Source organism: Myotis yumanensis, unplaced genomic scaffold (assembly GCF_028538775.1).
Source record: "Myotis yumanensis isolate MYYU_CA2020_CCGP unplaced genomic scaffold, mMyoYum1.0.hap1 SCAF_2, whole genome shotgun sequence".
In the NCBI taxonomy this organism is placed as follows: Eukaryota; Metazoa; Chordata; class Mammalia; order Chiroptera; family Vespertilionidae; genus Myotis; species Myotis yumanensis.
The window spans coordinates 193,030,814-193,054,088 of record NW_027223753.1 but is presented as its reverse complement, the minus strand read 5'-3'; the positions used below and the strand labels follow the sequence as shown (position 1 = coordinate 193,054,088).

At 42.1% G+C, this 23,275-nt stretch overlaps 1 protein-coding gene across 1 annotated transcript in view; it reads left to right on the top strand.

The window, feature by feature from the left end:
• The first annotated feature begins 2,765 nt into the window (after positions 1 to 2,765).
• The window catches only part of PPM1L (protein phosphatase, Mg2+/Mn2+ dependent 1L), a 241,897-nt gene continuing 221,387 nt past the window's right edge, over positions 2,766 to 23,275 (top strand). Inside the window, exon 1 of the mRNA XM_070406891.1 lies at positions 2,766 to 3,879. Coding sequence (XP_070262992.1) covers positions 3,481 to 3,879 — 399 coding nt within the window. The 5' untranslated portion in view covers positions 2,766 to 3,480. The remainder of the gene's footprint in view (positions 3,880 to 23,275) is intronic.

The window sequence follows — 23,275 nt, the reverse complement described above, 5'->3', positions numbered from 1 at the left end:
AATTGCATAGTTGAAATGGTAATTACCTGGTAACTATTTATCACTATTATTTGTAGCTCATAAAAACCTAGGATTGCAATTAGCTCTGTTCATTATCATGTCACTTGTAATGGTAAAATATTTGCATAATGCATATTGTATGATACTCTTTTCTTCCCTGTGAAATTCAGATAATATTTTACTTCAGCAAAAAATCTTTTAGGCTTTTATGTAGAGATTAAGGAAAGTTACCTTACACTTGTTTTCTGCCGCACAAATATTCATAGTGCTTGTCCCAAAGACTAAAGAATTTGTGTATTCTTTTTGAGGTTGATGTAACAGATTTACTAAAATGTTACTAAAGAAGTATAAAAATTAGACTAATCATCTCAGTATCAGCAGGCAATCAATGTATATTAAAGTATTGAATTGGTGGTCAGAACTGAGCTTGAATTCCCAACTTTTTATTTGCTGAACTGTGATATTCATTTAACATCTTTATGCCTTACTACCCTCATATTTATAAAAAGAGATAATAGCTCCTCTAGTCTCCTCACAGGCTTGTTATGAGAATGGAAACATATATGAAAAACCTTTATAATCTCAAGGAATATGCAAATGTTTGTCACTAGAGGAAGGTCTTTTTATTTCTCAACTATATTAAAATTCACAGTAAACTATATCAAAAGTTTATTTAGGTATGTATAAATTACTATGTAGATGATATGTATTTCTTAATAGAAATAAGAAAATGCTGATAGGGTCTGCTTGAAAAATCATTCTACTGATTTTCACACAAAGTAACTACTTAGATGTAAATATCAAAGACTATATCCACAGACTCCTTAGAATATTTAGATTGATTAGTGAAGTTAAGCCCTCCTTTTCCTATTTAACCTCCAGAGAGACCAGTGTGGTCTTTTCTCTTCTTTATTTAGGTATTGTGGAAACAGAAATCATGTCTCTCACTACTATCTGCTGTTATCATCAAAACAGTAATGCTATGGACAGGCTGGATGGGCCTGTAGGTTTGGAATTATTCTATTCCAGGGCCTAGTTTGACTTGCAGTTCTGGTATCTTGATCTGGTATATATTGCTCTTGCCGTAGAGAAACAGGTCCATGTACAGAGAGGCTGTACGAAAGCCATTTGCTAACTTACAGTAAGAAATACTGGAAACTCATCTTCATAATAACATTAGTGCATTACTTTTGCTCTATAGTTCCCAAAGGCTTTTGAACCCAATATCTCATTTTTGAACCTCATAACTTATGAATTTGGGAGAGAATGATCTAATTTATTTCTAAACTGTTTCTCTATTTACCAGGTGCAAAATATCGGAAAGTACAACGCAGAACAGGTGACCATGTGGTAGTTGTCAAAAAGAACACACTGTTAACAGTTTTTCATATTTCCATCCTGTTTTTTTTTCTATGCATGTTTATGTAATTGAGATCATATTGTACATGCCGTTTAAATGTCAACGTTTTTCATTTTTTTCTGGTTGTGATGGCAATCTATGCCTTTCGTAAAAACTTTGAAAAAGTTGTAGAACACAGACAAAAGTCCAAAGCAGAAAATGAAAAAAACACTGCAGTTAACCACCACGAACATTTTGGTGTATTTCCTCCCAGTATTTTATTCCTTCTTCTTTTTTAAACGCAGTAGGGCTTAGACCAAGGTAGGAGTGCTTGCGCGGCCTCCACCGTCCAGCCGGGCGATGGGAACTGCAGATCAGCACTCTTCTTCCTGGACAGGGGTAGCGAGAGGGAATATTTTCCCTTCACGCTCACCCGCCTCCGTATTCTAAGCGGGTTTGTACATAGTTCTCTTCTTTCCTCCACATCCTCAAGGCCACTGACACCTGCCCGTATTTCAACAAGTGATCCCGACGGCGTCTGGAAGCCCGTACTCCTCTCCGCGGTCTTTCACTTCTGCTCGTTGAAGGACTCCCGCCCCCACTTCACCTTCTGCGGAGACTGCGGAGGTGGCAGGAGCTTCCCAGGGGCCTCCAAACCCAAACGGCGGTCAGAGCCCTCGCCCCGCGGCAGGGTCGGGGGCCGCGGTGTCTCCCCGGGAAGAGTTGTGATTAAGGAGGTCCTCCGCGGCTAAGTCTCCGTCCTAGGGACGAGCGGCAGGCGCGTCTTCGCCTCTCCCGAGGTTGTCATCAGAGTGCATTTCCTTGGGGCTCCGACTCTTCATATCCTACTGTTCTCGGGGGGCTCTTTCTCCTCTAAAGCTCACGGATCGCTCTTCGCCTCTCGGGGATCCTGGAAAGCCTCTGTCACCGAACCCCGAGGTCCGATCCCCTTCGCTTCGCTTTGCGAGCCCGGAGAAATGCGTCCCTCCTCGCTTGCCTTACGCCCGGCGAGGCGGGGACCGCACTATTGTGCCGCCTGCCGGAGGGGGGGACGCTCACGTGCGGCTCTCCGCTTTCCAGCCGGCTGCAGGGGCTCCCGAGATACCCACGTTCAGACCACCAGGCCCAGGATTACATTGTCCTGGGAGCCCGCGCGGAAGGGAGGAACGGCCGTACACTGAGCTAGGCGGCGGGCGCACCCCTTTGCTCCCCCTCGATTCGCCTGGACCGCACGGGGCTGCGAGCGCGCCAGCCGCCGCCGAGCTTCCTCAGCCTTTGACAGCTCGGCCCGAGCATCTCGCGGCCCGGAGTCCCCGCTCCAGGGGCGGGGCGGGGCGCGCGCGTGCGGAGAGGGGCGGGGCGCGCGGGAGGCGGGAGGCGGGAGGTCGGGAGGGGGCGCGCGAGCGGAGCCGAGAGGAGCAGAGCTGGGAGGTGCTGGGAGAGGCAGGCAGAGCCGGCCGGCCGCCTGCGTCTCCGCGCCGTTCGAGCTGCATCGCTGGGCTCCGCGTACCCCCACCTCTGCTCAGGCTCCCGCAAAACTTTTATTCTCTTGGGCCCCCCGGGGTGTCTGAAGGAATCGGAGCCCTCGGCCGGCTCTGTGCTCCCCTGCAGCGCCGGCCCTAGAGGGGACCTGCATCCCTCGCCCGCCGGGCTCTCGCGCCCCGCGCCTCCTCACCTGCTGATCGCACCCCGGAGCGGAGAGGGTGCACCCGAGGAGGGGCCGCGCGGGCGCCTGCGCCCCCGAACTCTCCCGCCTACCGAGGCAGACCTGCCCGGCGCAACTTTAACTTGATTCCTGGCGCCCAGCTCGGGCACCAGCTGCTGCTGCTGGTGCTGCTGCCGCCGCCGCCGCCTCACAAAGGCGCGCAGGGAGGGGAGGCGGCGCGGGCGGCGAGCACTGGCGTCCGTGCGCTGGGCGCGGGCCGCCGGGTCGCCGAGGCCGGGAGACAAAAGGGAAACTGCCTCTGTTGGCCGTGCCCGGTCGGAGTAGGGTGCCTCCTGCCTGGCTCCGCGGTCCTCCTTCCCCCGCCATCGGCTGCTGCTCCGCCTCCCGCCCGGCGGACCGTCCCCGCAGTGCTCCGGGACCCGCCAGCCTTCGGGGCGCGCGTCGCTGCCGGCGGTTCGGGCTCTAGCGATAATAAATGATAGAGGATACAATGACTTTGCTGTCTCTGCTGGGTCGCATCATGCGCTACTTCTTGCTGAGACCCGAGACGCTCTTCCTGCTGTGCATCAGCTTGGCGCTGTGGAGTTACTTCTTCCACACGGACGAGGTGAAGACCATCGTCAAGTCCAGCCGGGACGCCGTGAAGATGGTGAAGGGCAAGGTCGCAGAGATCATGCAGAACGATCGGCTCGGGGGGCTCGACGTCTTGGAGGCCGAGTTTTCCAAGACCTGGGAGTTCAAGAGCCACAACGTGGCGGTGTATTCCATCCAGGGCCGGAGAGACCACATGGAAGACCGATTCGAAGTTCTGACGGACCTAGCCAACAAGACGCACCCGTCCATCTTCGGGATCTTCGACGGGCACGGGGGCGAGGTAGGAGTTTTTCTGGGGGCTGTGTGTGTGTGTGTGTGTGTGTGTGCAAATAACAGGACTTGGTGTGCTGGGGTAGGGGGCGAGGGAGGGGGAGGACTTGGGTGCGAGGGGCGTGGTGATGACCTGGTACCAGGTTGGATCAAGCCACTAGTTCCAAGTTGCCAAAAACATGTTTGGACTCAGACTTCTTGGGACTGAGGGTCCATTTTGGAAGAGGGAGGGTCATCCTTGGCTTATATGGTGCCTCATCATTTGTGATGTTCCTCAAGGCCAGCCCCCAGCAAATGACTGTGCTAGTTTTGCGGGGAGAGTTAATGGTTTTCTTTCTTTCTTTTTTTTTTTTAATATATTTTATTGATTTTTTACAGAGAGGAAGGGAGAGAGAGAGAGAGAGTTAGAAACATCGATGAGAGAGGAACATCGACGAGCTGCCTCCTGCACATCTCCTACTGGGGATGTGCCCGCAACCCAGGTACATGCCCTTGACCGGAATCGAACCTGGGACCTTTCAGTCCGCAGGCCGACGCTCTATCCACTGAGCCAAACCGGTTTCGGCAAGTTAATGGTTTTCTACAGTGAACTTTGGCCTGGGGTCTCAGCGCCTCTGTTCTAGGGTTGGAGACCGAGGAAGGCACAAAGAAGGAAGAACATCTCTGATCCTCATTAGGGAAAAGAGATACAAAATGCAGAGCCGAGTCAGTGAGGGCTCAGTGAGGATGAAGGAAGAAGCCGTGACTCCTTCCCATCGCCTTCGCCTTGAGGAGGGACCCTAGGGACATCCCCGCGCTTCTTGCCAACTCCATTAACTTCGCAAATGCAGTCGGGCTAGTTGACAGCAGCGCCTCGCTGGCCGCCGGTGTCTAGCTGGCTCTGCAGCCCGCGGGACCGGAGATGCCCCTGGCCTTTGCAGAGGTGGCGATGCCAGGTCTCGCCCCTGCGCCCTGGTCGAAGTGGGGCGCGGACGGCTCCCAGCTTCTCAAAGCCTTTATTTGGGGTTCATGTGATGAGGTTAGAAGGCCGGTTGAGGGCCCTCACCCTCTTTTCTGCGGCACCCTGATTGCACGCTGGGGCTCAGATTTCCTGGAGGTCCGGGGAGGACTGGCTCTGGTCCTCGGGCATGGGCCCAGTAGAAATGAGTGGCAAATGTGACTCCAAAGAGCACCGGGCCAGCCGCCCCATCTCTTTCAATTTGGCAGTTTATAACAGTTTCATTGTTGCGTACTCTCTCTCTCTCTTTCTCTCTCTCTTTTTTTTTGGCAGCATACTTTCTCCCTTATGTCCTCCCTACCTTCTTCCCACCCCTTCTTCATCATTTCACCCCTCTCCTCACACCCCATGCTCCCATCCAACTTTGCCCCAACTCTCTTCTTAGCGCTTCTGATCTGAGGGTGGGCTGTAGGGGATGTCATTCTCTTTCAATCTTTGCTTGTCCTTTGGCATTTGTTTTGGGTGAATATTGAGAAAGCTTTCAATTAGTGGTCTTATCTGCATTCTATCTCTGATATAAAGTCACTTCACCTCCCACTCTGCTAATCTGTCCATGATACTGTATCTTACCTGCCTTGTAGAAGCAGGTTTGCCAGGAATGGCAAACTTGGTCGGGAAATTTATTTGGTAGAGCTGAAATCAGTTTTTGCTCTTCCCCATTCAGCCTAGCTCTTTCTGTGTTCTGCCTTTCAAAATGAAGGTTTCTCATTGGTGGTAAATTTGAGCCTCCTATGTAGTGTGGGTTCCTTTCCTCGGGGTCACAGGGTGGGGGAAAGATGTGAAGTTAATTGGAAGAGATGCTGTGTACTTGGGTGGTAAAAGCATATCTGAATGACATGGTTGCCAACATGATAACTGATACGTTTTCTTGCCTTGAGTCAGAATGTTTATATTTTCATTTTGTGTTCTAGACTGTGATAAGTCTTTTAATAAAGCTTATATTTCTTAAACGTTTTTATAATTAAGTTGTTGGCAGATGATATAATCTGTTCCTGGTCTTAGAAAGCACCGCTTTGTTTTTAATTTAGAGGTCTGTATGTAATGCTAATGTTGTGAAACTTCGTCTTTGGCTGGTCTGGTGTGCTCTGTTGGCATGTTTTATTCTGCATGTGTAAGTGAATGCTATTTTACATTTTCTTTTCAAACCGGTTAGGGCTAAATTGATATTTTAAAACCTGAAAACGGCAGACTCAAATTGGTTGAGAAATTTTCAGTACTGTCTTCTGGTAAATGTGTCACCCAGAAAAGGGACTAGATAAATGCTTTTATTTAACCAGAACTATTTTACATGTACAGGGCTTTTCATTAAATTTTTAAATAATAGAGGAAAAGTGAGTATCGTTAGCAAAATTATGAAATGCTTTTTATTTTGTCTTACATTAAAAAGCCTGCTCTTTGTAACATAATCAGTATTGTCACATTTTTAGGTAATTTCTCTCTTGCTTTTTCTTTCTTTCAAAGAAAATCCCACCATCTACTTATCTTTTGTGTTGTTTAGCTCCTTTAACATTCACCAGAGGAGGGTGCTACTGTTTGATTTTGGTAGAAATGATAGTTATCTTTTTTCAGAGAAGAGAAAGCTTTTTCTGAACTCTCTGTTACTTATATATATGCTGTCTGTAGAGTGCTACAGAAGGTAACCAAGGAGGCTAATTTTATTTCCATTAATTCACACTAATAAGAAAGGCTATAAAAAACCCACCAGGGCCCATCTATAAATGGTAGTGCTTTTTAGATCCAGAAAGGACCTACGCCACATTGTGTGTTCATTTCATCCCATTTTTAGATGAGATGTTTGTTGATGGCTGTAGTTGTGACCTTCCTAAGGCTACATGGCTAGTTCAAGGCCTTCAGCTTGGTGATTTTTAAAAAATATATATTTTATTGATTTTTCACCGAGAGGAAGGAAGAGGGATAGAGAGTTAGAAACATCAATGAGAGAGAAACATTTATCAGCTGCCTCTTGCATGCCCCCTACTGGGGATGTGTCCGCAACCAAGGTACATGCCCTTGACCAGAATCGAAGCTGGGACCCTTCAGTCCGCGGGTCGTCGCTCTATCCACTGAGCCAAACCAGTTAGGGCAAGTTTGGTGATTTTTATATGAAACCACTGAACAGATTAGTTTGCATATTAACCTGGAAAGGCAGATAACACACTAGGGCAATGATAGCAAACCTTTTGAGCTCGGTGTGTCAGCATTTTGAAAAACCCTAACTTAACTCTGGTGCCGTGTTACATATAGAAATTTTTTGATATTTGCAACCATAGTAAAACAATGACTTATATTTTTGATATTTATTTTATATATTTAAATGCCATTTAAAAAGAAAAATCAACCAAAAAAATGAGTCACCTCTGACACCCGTGTCATAGGTTTGCCATCACTGCACTAGGGATCCAAAGGTGAATGAGACGTGACTCTCATCCTCAAAAAGTTTCAGTGTAGTGTCAGAGATAGACCTGTATGCCAAACATTTCAGCTGAAATGTGACCTTGGGCAAGTTGCACTTTATCTGGGAGTTTTTAATTTGAAAAACAATAATAGTGCATGCAGACTGTACCCTCATCAATTGCATCATACACTGTCTAGGGGAATACCAATGGAGAGAAGGATATGGAAGAAGAAAACTTAGAGACCAAAAAAGACTGCAGTGTTAGGGCAACAACATCCAAGGAGAGAGGCTATACATGTGAAAGCTACAACGCTGATCACTAGAAAGGTGTGTATTTTGGATATGGATCATTCATTAGGTATCCCCCAAACTCTATCTCTCTTTAACTTCTGGTGAACTGACTATTAAATCAGGATTCCCAGTATCCTCATATTGGGATAGCAATACCCTGGCTTCAGGTACAAATTTTCAGATTGGTTAAAAAGACTCTTCTCTATGATTAATTAATAAATTGGTATTCTTTTTTTTGAATCATATATGAACATTTATTCCAATACTGCCAGCAGTATGGGAGAGCAGCAATAAATTGGTATTCTTATTTGTACTTCAGGCTCTTATGAGTTGGGTTAGCATGAGTTAGTTCTCGAGTCTATTCAACTGTGTATTTTTGACAAAGATATCTTTGGCTTTGTTATGTCAAGGACCAGACTCTGAATGGCCACGTTTTCTAGATGGATGAAATCTTAAAGAGCCTTGTCTTGATGATCCTATAGGCCAGCTTCCTCACTTGATGTCCTTGGGCCCTTGAGACATTCTAAACACCAATACTATGGGTAGATGGTTGATTACATGTGTGTATATGTGTGTGTGTGTGTGTATGTGTATGTGTATGTGTGTCTAAAGCTATGGCAGTGATTTTTTTGCTGTATAATAAAGATGAAAACAACAAAGAGGTTAAAAAATAGCTCAGCTTGTATCAAGTGATGTGGGAAGTTTATTTTAAAAATTAAAACATAATGTTTACCTATGAACATTTTTGTGTGCTTACTTATAATTTTTATCCACAGGCAAAGGTGGGTTTTGTTTTATTTTCATATTATCTGAAGAATATCACCAATTCTTTGAAGCAACTTTGTCAGTGTTCATGGCTGGAGCCTATCTAGAACAACAGGTTGTTATGTATTCCATATGCTTATAGGCATTACTATATTGAAGGTCATATATTATTATATCATACATTTGACAAACAGCTTGGCCAGTGGTTAAGTTTAGAGTCTCATCAGAGAGAAGCTGTACTTCAGATGCTTGTCAGGGGCTACAGTCTTGGGGCTCAGCACTTCTCAGGAGCTCAGAAGAGAAATAGCTTACGAAGGGTTGCCTGAAGGAACTAAAAAGTCTAGTTCTTTAGATCAATGGTTCTTAACCTTTCTGGAGTCATGCTTCTCTTTGAGGATGTTGTGAAACTATAGACCTATCCCCCAGAGAAAAAGGGACATGTGCATCAAGTTTTGTTTATAATTTCAAAGGTAAGTGGATGCATGAAGCCTCTGGATTTTAGGTTAGTCTAGATACAGTAAAATCTGTTTCTGATAAATCTAGACCTGCAGGGAGCTGTCTGCTTGGACTCCTTGGCTCGATTGCCTTCCTCTCCATCATTTGCAAATACTGATTTGTGTGCTGGCTAGTGAGGGTTGTTATGACGGGTGGTCTTCCAAAGCTGCCTGACAAATCAGCTGCAAGGATGTTGTTGGAGACTTTTTTGTTAGGTTATATGTTCTCTTTATGCGGACCAAGGGAGAGATAGTTCTCTGATAGCTTTTTGTTTTTATCGGAAGGATGCCAAATCATATACCTGATTGGATTGTTTTGTGTTTGTTGGCTGCTTGCAGTGTTAGAACCAAACCTCTGGCCTGCCTCTAGCAAATGTGCAGAATTTTACTGGAAACATTCATTTGGTGCGTGAACTTCACTCCCAGGACAGCTTATCTTCCTACATTTGGCTTTGCTTTGTCCTGTTTCTGTCTTTCTCGTCTTACATATGTCATTTTATCTTGCTCTGGTATATGTATTTGTGTAAGCTTCATTGGATCCTTTCTGAAATAAGATATGATTCTGAATAAATAAATTATGAGTTGCACAATGAATGATCTGCTTTACAGACATTACAGCTGCTGCTGGTAAATGTTGGGCTCCCATATTACTGACAAACAAGAGGCCTATGGATTTAGTGTGGACAAATGCCTTATGGTTTAAGAGAACATTTGCATTATTTTGGTTTAAAATGGCACATTAGCCCTGGTTGGGTGGCTCAGTCGGTTGGAGCATCGTCCATACACCAACAGGTTGTAGCTTTGATTCCCAGTCAGGGCACATCCCAGGTTGCAGGTTCAATACCAGGTCGGGGCAGGATGTGTTTCTCACATTGATATTTCTTCCTCCCTCCCTCCCTCCTCCCCCTCCCTTCTTCTCTAAGAACAATAATAATAAAAAAAACTTTGGGTGAGGATTAAAAAAAGTCACATTAGCATTTCTGACAAAAAGAGCAGGTGCTTCCCTCTTGATACCCATTCCCCCTACCCTGAACCTCTTTGTAGGTGTAGGTGAATGTAGGATTCTGGCTGCTGACCTTGATGCATCTTCTAAACAGATTGTTTAGAAATTCAGTTCAGTTAAACCAACATTTCCTGTATACTCTGCCATAGGTGGAAAACAATGGTACACTGTTGTGTTCTCTATGATACCCAAAGATGAATCAGTGCATTCTCTGCCCTCCTACCTACTGGGAAAGGCGAGCTTTTTAAAAATAGCAGAGCTTACCAGACCCAGCTGGACCACCTACAGGAGGGTAATGGCCTGACTCCGGGAGCTTCGGAAGTCTTGGATCATTTTTTAAAAGTATACATTTTTATTGATTTTAGAGCAGAAGGGAGAGGGAGAGAGAGTGATTAAAAAATTGGCTGCTTCCTGCAAGCCCCCTACTGGGGATTGAACCCACAACCTGGGTATGTGCCCTGACTGAGAATCGAGCTGTGACTTCCTGGTTCATGGGTTGACGCTCAACCACTGAACCACACTGGCTGGGCAGTCTTGGATAATTTTGAAGAGGAACTGACATTTGACAGTATCCTAGCATTTCAATAGACAGAGACACATTTTAAGAGATTGGGTGGAGGGAGGATGAAAAGATGACATTACAGGTAGAAGGGCAGTGTGGCAATGGTTTAGAGCAGTGTTGGCGAACCTATGACACGCGAACTTATTTTTTTGGTTGATTTTTCTTTGTTAAATGGCATTTAAATATATAAAATAAATATTAAAAATATAAATCTTTGTTTTACTATGGTTGCAAATATCAAAAAATTTCTATATGTGACACAGCACCAGAGTTAAGTTAGGGTTTTTCAAAATGCTGACACGCCGAGCTCAAAAGGTTCGCCATCACTGGTCTAGAGCAGCGGTTCTCAACCTGTGGGTTGCGACCCCTTTAGGGGTCGAACGACCCTTTCACAGGGGTCGCCTAAATACATCCTGCATATCAGATATTTACATTATGATTCATAACAGTAGCAAAATTACAGTTATGAAGTAGCAACGAAAATAATTTTATGGTTGGGGGTCACCACAACATGAGGAACTGTATTAAAGGGTCGCAGCATTAGGAAGGTTGAGAACCACTGGTCTAGAGGAAGTAAAATGCAGGCACAGTTGGAAGAAAGGCAGGTAACCCCATGTCATGACCCAACTGCTGTCATTCTAGGAGCCCACTCATTATGTTTTTCCATATTTGAGGAGTACCCTCTGCGTTTTGATCTACTTAATATTGTTTTAGGTTGACTATTTTTAAGTTAAGTCTATTACTTAAAAAAGAAACTTCGTATCAGCACTATAGTGGAAAATCCATACAATGAAATTCTTGGCCTCCAACTCACTAGGAGCTGTCTCCATCTTGATGGAATAGAGTGATTCTGAAAAGATTCCTCTCCTAGTCTCTGGTTGCCTCTGTCTCCCTTCTTATGCGTTTTATGAGTAGAAGGGTGGCTTTTAAAATTTAATTGTTGGCCATAATTTGAAGTGAGGCAGGCTGCTTGCTGCCTTCGCAAATGGAAGGTACCGCTAAAGATGCCATTCCTTGAGGTACCCCAGTTTGGAACAGCTTTCCACTGTGACTCACATGACAGGTGAGATTCCATGTATAATATACCTCCATTTGCAACCATAGTAAAACAAAGATTTATATTTTTAATATTTATTTTATATATTTAAATGCCATTTAACAAAGAAAAATCACATGACAGGTGAGATTCCATGTATAATATACCTCCAGAGTTATGGGCAGTTCCCAGTGTTCTCACAGAAGTCCCACCTCATTTCTAATGCAGGTAAATGAGACAACGTTATAGGAATAAACCTGAATTCTTTTTAGCTTATTTTAAAAAGTAAGTAATCCACAAGTTTTGGTACTCGAGCCATTATTGGTCACAAATTGTGACATTTACAATGACAAGATACACCAGTGTGCTGGGACCACTGTTGAGGAGCCTGGCCTGGGTTTAGTGTACACACAGGTGATGCTCTGGAACTATTGTCAGCTCTGATATTGAAAGCCACGCTGAGGAGCCTGGGCTGTGGGCTGTAGATGTTGGAGAACCATTGGATAGTTTTGAGCAGAGGAATGGCATATGATCCATGCTTCAGTAATCCTGTTCCTATAACCTATGGAGAAGATCGATGTGAATAAACAAGATAGAAAGTGGGTGGGTGGTGGGGGGGGAGGTAAATTGGTAAGGCTGGGCCAAAGTAGTGAAGATGAAACCCAGTGGTGTGGGCCGTTGCTGAGAGAGGGGGAGAGGATGAATTGGAGCTGCTCTGACGTGGTAAGCCTGCTGTCAGGGCGGCACCATCAAAATGAATGAGGGCAGTTGGATGGAGGAGGAAATTTGGACAATAGTGAGTTTGGCTAAACATTTGTTTCCTTTTTCCTTAGATTTACACATTTTCCGGGATTCATAAAATGTTTGTTGACCATTTGGTTGTTCAATTTGTAAAACATTATATCTGTCATACCTTATCTAAATGGACACATTTTAAAACAGAAAAATATACATTGTTTATAATATCTAATTATCCAAATAGTAAGACATTTCTTATTGTTTTACGTTGTTAAGTTTAGGTGTTGTTACAAAGTCTAGCTTTTCCAAGACTAAAAAAACAGCATGTTTTCATTCCTCTTCATTTCCCTGGCACTGACTTTAAAATAAAAAATATGTATATCATTCAGTCTCAGGTCTAAGTGGTCCTCTAGGTGGTCCCTAGGCTCTGTCCAATTTAAATAGAGGCAGATAATTCTTTAGGAACTCAGTTTTTTAATAAAGGGAATATTTTTATTTTGAGTGTTAATATTTGAAGCATTTGTTTTATTCTTAATTTCTATTTTGATCTTTGTCTACTTAAGTAATATTTTTTGTGGTTGAACTTTTTTCACTATTTTAATAATTGTAGTTAATGAATATCAAAATAAATCCAGAGCAGGTTAAAATATTTTAAAGTAAATTTTAAAATTATAAAAGTAATATGACTACATGATAGATAGTATAAACCCAAAAATTAATCCAAGCCTTATTATCCTGTGATATCCACTATTAAGTTTTTGGTGTATTTCTTGCTTATATTTTTTATATGCATTTTTAAAAATATGACTTTAGTGATTTGAGAGAGAGGGGAGGAGAGAGGGAGAGAGAGAAACATCGATCAGTTGCCATCCCTACAGGGATCAAACCGGAAATCTGGACATATCCAAGCTCCTACATTTGGTGTACTCCATCCCTGGGAACTGCTTTCAAGGAAGAAGCAAATGCAGTCCAGCAGGATGAGACTTTTCATCTAAAACTAATCTCATAGATAGGAGATGATAGAAAAAGCAGTGGGGAAATGTTAGGGGCAAGAAAGGAATATTGGGGACTGGCTATGGTTGTGGGAAATATTGATCATGCTCTGTTAACCACGATTGCCTTGTGTTGGTTAAAGAAGGACATTCTGACCTGGCTGGGAGTTGTACACCCTCGGGACCTGGGAGTCAACCTTGGAATTTGGTCCATTCTCATGGAAAGATTAACACCCTTGGTTGCCCAAACAATGGAGTCCCACTTTAGCCTCCTACTTCCCCATGCCTGTAATCCCTACCTCCCCATGCCTATAATCCAATTTCCTGTGTTATCTTTGTCCTACCCTATATAAGCAGCCGGTTTATGGGCCAGCAGAGCAGATTTTTGTGGATGACTTGCTGCTCTCCCATACTGCCGGCAGTATGGAATAAACAGTCCTTTTCTGAAAACAAAACAAAACAAAACAAAACAACCCCCCCAAACACCCTCCCCCCCAAAAAAATAGCCATTCGCAATAAACAATAATGATTTATGTTTAAAAAAATATTTGTATTGATTTCAGAAGGAAGGGAGAAGGATAGACAGATGGAAACATCAATGATGAGAGAGAGTCATTGATCGGTTGCCTCCTGCACACCCCCACTGGGGATACAGCCAGCAACCCAGGCATGTGCTCTTGGCCGGAATTAAACCTGGGACCCTTCAGTCCACAGGCCTATGCTCTGTCCACTAAGCCAAACTGGCTAGGGCAGATTTGTGTTTTATTTTAAAGTAATAAAGGCTTGACTTTAGGAAAGTGTATGGGGTGAACATATCCTTGCATAATTTCTCTTCATCCAGAAGCACTGTTTTGTTTTTAGAAGACCAAATGTCTTACTACCAAATGATGGTTAATTTTAAACAGCAAAATATTATTTTTCTCATTTGTTTATAATACTGGAGTTGGTATGTTTAGTTTGAGCAGATGCTAGTCTTGTGTTTCCATTCCAGAAGGCTACTTAATACATTATTCTCTTAGTCAACCTTAAGTCAAGCCCAAGCTTTGGTGATGGCTAGTTATAATCTGTTTTTAATATACATATTCAAAAGCAAAGTTTAAATAAACAAAGGAAGCCATCAATTAAAATAGTCACTAGCACTATAGGACTTTTTATAGCGTTCTTTTATACTTATAGGCCCTCCCTTGAAAAGTACAAAGCATTTTAAGTAAATATGCATGTAGAGAAAAACCATGCATACTGATAAATTGATATCCTTTCAATGAACTTGAAGTCTGTGCTATGTAAAGCTGTACTTAAAGAGTGAAGATATAGCCCAGCCGGTGTGGCCCAGTGGTTGAATATCGACCTGTGAACCAGGAGGTCACGGTTCGATTCCCGGTCAGGGCACACACCAGACTGCAGGCTCATCCCCAGTTTGGGGCCTGAAGGAGGCAGCCGATCAATGATTCTGCCTCTCCCTTCCTCTCTGAAACCAACAAAAATATATTAAAGAAAAAAAGAGTGAAGATAAAATATTTTACATTTGAAAAACAAATCTATAAACTTAATTACTTGATTTCTTTGGATAATTCTTTTCCCTTTCACTATTTAGTGAGAATAGGCCCCAATGTAATGGACCCTTAGCTGCCCCACCTTTCCTAGGATGAGGGAGGGCTGTGGTAGTTCAGTATGTAAAGAATGAGACTTCCTTTCCTCCGTTCCTTGAAGACAAGGGAGTTCCTGTCTGCCTCTGGGCATGGGGTTCCTCTGAAGGTAAGTTTGGGGCCACTGCATATAATTGTGCAAGAGGGACATGTATAGCAATACCAGAGACACCATTTTCTAATGTGTACAGAAGAACTGTCTGCTCCCCAAGCTAGGTAGCTCTGGGGCTATAATCACTTGGAAAGGGCACCTTTCTCTAATTTGTACAAAAATGAACGGTTCCATAGCATTAGGCTTTCTTTCTGAGACTCACATTTTTATCATACCATCCATCACTGTTACCTTCCTTGTTCTGCACCTGTGTGAGCAGCTGACAGATAATCTATGTGTCTTACTTGCTAAACCAAAGACCAGTTATCCATTGCACAGCGTGTCAGAAGACCTTATGACTTCCCTGGAGAAGTGATCACTTATTTGCATTTGCTTTTCCATGATGATACTCCAGGTTTTGGTCATTATAAATGTGAGTGGGAATTTAATGCCCTGTAGTAATAAATCTTAAATATTTCAAATTGTATCTTTAATAAGACAGCACTGCTCTTGGACAGTAAAGATTTTAATCTAAAACCATTTAAAAATTACTCTTGTAGCTATAGAATCACTAAAGGGTTGAAATGGTTCTATTCTAATAAGTATATGCTATTTAAAAAAAACGAATAAGTACCTTCATTTCTCTTTTTAACTAAGTAAATTAACTTTCAGTTAAATTAGTCACTGGACATTTTCTGGCCAAAGAAGTCTGTACTGACATTGTTAGGATTTTATGGAAATCGAGTCATAGGATTTTAGACACGTTTGCTTTTTTCCTCCCTAGAATAATGAGGTGCATTTGCTACAACAACTGGTTTACATAGGTATATGATAAATATGGGTGTCCTAGAGTTTGGGATTAAGAAGTTTTTACTCCTCTTTTATTTCAACACTTAGATGTTTTTCTAAATTTCTGTTGAGAAAGAAGATAAATTTTGTCTTTAGGTAGGCCTGGCAGGAATCTTGAATTGTCATATAACCCAAATATAGTGCCTAAGGCTTCACAGCTACATGAATAATCTATTTTTAAAGACTTTCATCAAGGAGATTCCATTTGTCCCTGAAGAATTTTTTTCTCTGTAATCCTTTCTTTTAGGAAATTCATCTTCATATAGGAACTAGGTTTCTTTGGTTTAAGCTTATTTCTCTTAATTTGACCCCCAACCAACATACATTAGGATTAGGTTGTTGCCATTCGTATATCAGTAAAATTACAGTAATTAAAAGTCTCCTTCCCTTCCCCCATTTTAAATAAGTGCATCAATTTATGAGAGAAACACTCATCTCAAAGAAAAAGGAGATACAAGTTAATTTCTACCAAAGACAGTATAGAGCTATTTTGATAATAAAGGGAACGTCTTCCAGTTTTACAGATTGGTGGAATAAATTCTAGCTAGACACCTAGATGGTGCATTAGTTGGAAGTTTTTGTTTGCAAGTGATAGAAAACTCAACTGGCAGCAGCTTAAACACTAGTGACATTTATTGTCCAACATAAGGAAAGGAATGGAAGTAGCTGTTTCCAAGACTGGTGAATTCAGCAGTTCAGTAACTTCAAGCCTTTTCTAGAACTACATCCAGAGATACGAGAAAGAAACTCTATTCTTACAGCCTGAGGAAAACCTCTCTAGAAACTACCATTCATATCTCCTAGGTCAGATTTGTCTAAACCCATGACTTGGCCATGGGGATATTATCATCATGGTGAACTCTGACCCAACATAGTTCACCTTGGGTTTGGGTAGGAGCCCAGCCTCCTCTGGAAGTCCTGAAAGCCTAGGAAGGTGAACAAAACTAGGGTTTTGTTAGCTAGGAAGAAGGGGAAGTGGGAATGGTGGTTGGAGGGCCACACAAGTGGGTTCAGAGATGGTGGCCTGGATCATTTCTTGTTTGCACATGAGCAAATTCATCAGACAGTGTGGCTATAAAAGTATATAACACTGACATGGGGGAAATTAGCTTTAGAAGACTTTAAAAAAGGGTAAACCATCTTATTTTCATTTGGCTTCAGGATGACTTTGCCTGGGAGCTGAGGTGTAAATTTGGTATTTTAGGGCCCTAACAAATCTTAAGACATGATTAGTAGTTAGTTTTGTAACTCAGATTTTCTCTCTGTTCTGTGTAAACTAGCAACAAGGAGGGGCCCGAGTATTTAGAAAACAACAAAGTGGATTTTTTCCCCTCTAATATATGTTGTTCAGTATGGTTAATGCTGTTGATGAAGGTGAAAGTATCACAGCGGTTCTTCTGTTGGCTGCCATTTCTATTTGACTCTCTTCCTGTTTTAGACAATGAATTTGTTGGTAAAATTCAGTAGGATTTTTGTCTCTTAAATATTAGATATTGTAACTTTTAACATTATTATTTTAAATATTTTAATTGATTTCAGAGAGGAAGGGAGAGGGAGAGGGAGAGGGAGACGGAGAGGGAGAGGGAGAGAGAGAGAGAGAGAGAGAGAGAGAGAGAGAGAGAGAGGGAGAGGGGGAGAGAGAGAGAAATGTCAGTGATGGGAGAGAATAATTGATCGGCTGCCTCCTGCACACCCCACACTAGGGATCCAGTCCACAACCCAGGCATATGCCCTGACTGGGAATCAAACCGTGACCTCCTGGTGCCTAGCTTGACGCTTAACCACTGAGCCACGCTGGCTGGGCTATTATTTTGTTTTAAGGAATTTGCCCAGCCAGTGTGGCTCAGTGGTTGAGCGTTAACCTAGGAACCAGGAGGTCACTGAAATCAATAAAAAAAATTAAAAAAAAAGATATTTGACTCCACTTCAGGTCAAAGAGAAGAGATTCCTGGGAGGTTCAGAATTTTTGTACACATTTTGGAGGGGGACAACCTGGCAGTGGTCTAGGATACAGAGAGATGGGAGGGCGCTAAGTCTTCAGATTTTCCTGTAGACCAAATAAATGCACTTGGAGTAAATTCTGTGTGTGAGGATGAAGTACTCATCCTACCACTGCTGCTACAAATTGGTTACAATGAGGGAATCTTTTAATTATCTTTTTCTGACTGATTATTGCCAGTCTATACAAGTGCCTACTGACTAAACTTCCCACTTAGTTTTAATAGCCTTTCTGGTGATTCATTCTCTCCTTTTTTTTCCTCAAGATATGCAATCATATTGTCTACAAAAAAATGTTAATTGTCTTTCCTACTTTCTAAATAATTATACTTTTTGTTTTTGATTTTTTTTGCCTCATGATATGAACTAGAACAGAACAATGTTTTGTAATAGTCACGATAGTGGGTGTTATCCTGTTCCTGTATTTGAGATTATTTTAAAAGTTTGAGATGAGAGGAATGTGAAATGGCTTCCATTTATGGATAATAGGGCCAACATTTCTTTAGTAATATAATGAAAGATGAAAACCAGTGGTAAAGTAGGAGCCAAAGAAGAAAGGATGGTCAAAGTATAGAAACATAGAGAATGAATGATCACAAGAACGGATTAGAACTTAGTGTACCTGTGATGCTGAAAACCAGTGGGCATTGATCGCATTGATCACACAAACACTGTCTTTGAGGGAAATTGTCATCCATTTCACAGAAATGTCCTAGGAGAGCATTAGTCTAAATCAGGGGTCCTCAAACTTTTTAAACAGGGGGCCAGTTCACTGTCCCTCAGACCGTTGGAGGGCCAGACTATAGTTAAAAAAACAAACAAACTATGAACAAATTCCTATGCACACTGCACATATCTTATTTTGAAATAAAAAAAACAAAATGGGAACAAATACAATATTTGTATTTGCATGTGGCCTGCAGGCCGTAGTTTGAGGACCCCTGATCTAAATCATAGGCACAATATCAACTGTACAGGATACTGTTCTGCAGGTTGTGGAAGACCTGGAGAGACACAGACACATAGGAAACTGTCCCCCTGGAGCCGGAAGTCTGTTGCTATCTTGCTCTGGCACTTTAGCTGGTTTTGACGAAGGTTGTGCTTGTTTTACCTGGGATTCCTTTGTAAAAAACCCCTGCTCTAATTTTCACTACCTGTCTTGTAAGGAAACTGCAGCTGCTTAAGGAAGAGTCTCATACTGAGTGGAGTTTAGTGTACAAAGACAAAATCATGCATAGCCAAAATTTCCTCTGAAAGATCTTTCAAATTGTCCATAAAAACACAGTGATTTTGTACCTCTCATTCTGTAGACTATATACTATGTAGTAATAAACATATAATATCCAAAGTAATATATAGTATAGAATAAAGTATCTATTATAATAAAAGCATAATATGCTAATCAGACCAGATAGCTGAACAACCTTTCAGGCATCATTCCGGATGACTTTCTGCACGAAGTTGTGGTGGCAGGGGCCAAGGCAGAGGTGGTTAGGGGTGATCAGGCAGGCAGAGTGGTTAGGAGCCAGTGGTCCCGGATTATAAGAGGGATGTCCGACTGCCAGTTTAGGCCCTATCCCACAGGAGTCAGGCCTAAACCGGCAGTCGGCCATCCCCTGAGGGATCCCGGATTGCGAGAGTGTGCAGGCCGGCTGAGGGACCCCCCCCCCCCAGCCCCCCATGCACGAATTTCGTGCACCAGGCCTCTAGTGTGCATATAAAATAGAGTTTAATAGTGTTTTAAATGACATAGAGTATCTTGAGTTTGTGTAAATTTGTGAATAATACCATTTCACTGTACCTTCTATAAGATAATAGAGTAAGAAAGTGAAGAATATTTTGATTTTTCAGGTGGTGACAGAAACTTTTTCGTTTTAAAGAGAACATATTATATATATCCTAATGTGATCATTTTGAGAAAATGTCATTTCTTAAAATTTTAATGATACAAAGCAGAGCAAACATGTGGCTTTTTGGAGTTAGGAGTAAGATGAATATATCCTTATTATTTTTAAAGTCAATTTTAGAAAGATAATTATAATGCCATATTGAATACTTTATTTTTGATCTAAGTGCCAGCCATATCTTTGGCAACAGATGGGAATATAGAGAGATGGGCACTTAGCCTGGTAATTTATACTCGTAAACACATAGAAAAGGTTTACACTTGCTGTTTCTTTCTGACCTATACGGCTTGAGACCCTGCGGGATTTTATTATCCTTTGATTTCAGAGGAGAGACCAATCGGGGACTCTGACCTCTCCTTCTTTGCTGGCATCTCTCCTGAGCATCTGATATGGTACCGTCAGGCCTGAAACTGTTTTGGTAAATGTCTGCTCCTGGGTTTGTCTGAGAATGAGACTCTTTGAGCAGCAAAGAATTCTTGGAAAGGAAGCTTTTATTTTTAATACCTACGAGATCCAAGTGGCTGCCGATGAAGAAATCACACGGGCAAGGAACTGGGATCCTGATAGTGTCCAGAGCAGCTCTGCACATCTCCGCGCACCTGCCTATCCTAGCCACAGACCCTGCTCTGGCCCACAGAGCCACACAGAGGTGGAAGTTGTTTATCCCCAAAGGATTTTGTATTGTACAGTTTTAGACATGAAAGAGTTCAGGTAAGCATTTACTTTGGAAATATTGCTTAAGTGGGAATTCTTTGATGAAAGGACAGCTAATTTTTTCTCTCAAAAATAGAATAATAGTGGAAGTGCCCAGCTGATGTTCCCACTTTACCAGAGTGATACCTTCATGGTGACTTTATGTTATGGTTTAGGACATTTACTTTCTTCACTTAAGAAATTTTAACATTGATGCAATGTTTTCTGGTACGCATTCCCTCCAGATTTTTCCAATTGACCCAATTCTTCTTTTTAAAAACAGTTTTATTGGGATATGATTGACACACAATATACTACATACATTTAATATATAGTTTGATTAGTTTGTGTATACCTGTGAAACCATCACCATCATCAAGATCACAAACATATCCATCACTCTCAAAAGTTTCTTCATGCCCCTTTGTCATGCCTCTCTTCTGTTCTTCTTCAATCCCTCCATCTCTAGGCAACCACTAATCTGCTTTCTCTCACTATAGATTTAGTTTTCATTTTGTAAAATTTTATATAAATGGAAAGTTACAGTATGTGCTTCCTATTTTTCTGCCTCCCCCTGCACATAATCATTTTGAAATTCATCTATGCTGCTACATCCATCAATAGTTTATTTGTTTTTATTGCTTAGTATTCTATGATGTGGATATACCACAATTTGAACATCCATTCACATGTTGTTGGACACTTGAGTTTCTTCCACTTTTTGCCTGTGAACATTCATGTACATGTCTTTGTACGGCTTTTATTTCTCCTGGGAGAAATAAAATACCCCAGGAGTAGATTGGCTGGATACTATGGTAGGTGTATGTTAGTTTTTTTTAAAAAAAAACTACTAAACTAAGTATTCTATAAAGGGGTTGTGCTATTTTACATTTCTGTCAGTGGTATATGAGAATTCCAGTGTCTTTCCATCCTTGCTGGTCTTTTAAATTTGAGCTGTTCTAGAAGTGGTTTCTCAATGTGGTTTTAGTTTGCATTTTCCTAAAGACTAATGATGTTGAGTATCTTTTTAGGTACTTCTTTGTAAACATGAAGGAGGAATGGTTATTAAATCTTGTTTTCTTGTAAAATCTGACTTTTGTCCTTGCCTCTGTGGTGTGAGTGAAAAAAGAGCAACAGAGGTGAAAGGGCTAGACATAATTAGACATGACCCCTCTTACTGAAAGGAGAGAGGCCCAGAAGTATAGCTTAGAAATAAGAGGTGTGGACAGATTGCACAAGGTAACCAAGAAATCAGATGGAACAAGGAATGCAGGAGAGAAGACTAGGGCCTGTGACTATTAACGATGGTTTGTATGATCAGATTCTTTCATTTTCCTGAAACCACATATTCTTGTATTCCCGAGTAAAAATCTGAATGATATTTCACTTAGAAAAGTGCCTTTGAAAGCATAGACTATAGACACTGCTTCTGCTTTCTTCCTACTTACTCATTTCCTCTTGCCACCTGCCACCCTTTCAAACATGGTTTTTGGAAGGTTTTCAGGGTCTTGTAACTTCCACATGTGCTGGCTTGTTTTCAGCCTCATCTTCTTAGATGTTTCTGTAGGATTTGGCTTTCTTGACCACCTCTGTCTTCTTTAGACTCATCTCCTTGGTACGGCTTATATTTTTTTGCTCCTTCTCTGACTTCTTTGGGGGTTTGACTTCCTTCATGAACCTGGGTTTCAAGGAGGGCTGTAGATGGTGAGCTGGTCTCATTTTGTTTCTTTGAGCCAGAATTTTTGAAGCTTCCATGGATTCTGCCATCCTTTCTGAGTGAAGGGCTCTTCTTCCCATCTAGTGCCCACATCACCACATGCTGACTTGATATTTTGTTTCTGGGTATCATTTCCTTAACTACCTGTCTGAAACCGAATTTGCCTCCTGTGTCCCTAGATTCATTTTTTTCTCTAGACGTGTCTCTTCCTCTCATGGGGCTGTCATTGCCTCAGTCTCCCATTCCTGAACTACCATGTCTTTTTAAATTATTATTATTGATTTCAGAGAGGAAGGAAGAGGGAGAGAGAGAGAGAAACATCAATGATGAGAGAGAATCATTGATCAGCTGCCTCTTGCATGGCCCCCACTAGGGATTGAGCCCGCAACCCGGGCATGTGCCCTGACGGGGAATTGAACCATGACCTCCTGGTTCCTAAATCAACACTCAACCACTGAGCCATGCCAGCTGGACTTACCATGTCATCTTTGTTTCTTCCCTCTTCATTTAAGTCTGTGAGATTTTGTATAATACCTCTCATCTCTATCTCCATCTTTATAGTTAGACCGACACCATGCTCCTGCAGGCTTTCATTTCTTCCCGCTAGGATTGTGACAGTGGCTTCCTAACTGTTCGCTTAGTCTCTGGTCTCTCTCCATTGAATCCATTCACTGATGATAGATCAGTCTTCTAAGAAACTCTCTGGGTGTATACATGGTTTCTTTTGAAAAAGTCTATGATTTCTATCAACCATGATTTATTTCTCTGAAATTTGGCTTTTGGGTTGTCCTGATGGCATCCCTGACTGCTTTACCTTATTCAACCTTATCTTCTGTCACTCCCCTACAAAACTCTGCACTACAGCAAAATTGGTCTCTTCACCATTCCCCGAATACCTGATGGATGCACATGCCCACTGCTGTTATTTTGTTAACCATTTAATTCTATGAGAGATTTCTCATTCTTTATTTCAAGGCTCCCTTCAATTTCCAGCTTAAAATAGTAATTTCCGCCTTTGAACTTATGGTCTGTGACAGGCCATTGAACATGTTGTGTTAGTGTTCATTTTTAAGGTACTTTTCTTCTCTAACCAGAGTTCAACTTCCTTGAGTTTCTTGCCTCTGTTAGGTCCCCATGGTGTGTCTCCACTGATCCAGATGGCTTGCAATCTAAAAATAATGCCTTATAATAATTCTAGAAATAGTGATGCTTAACAAATGGGAAGAGAATGC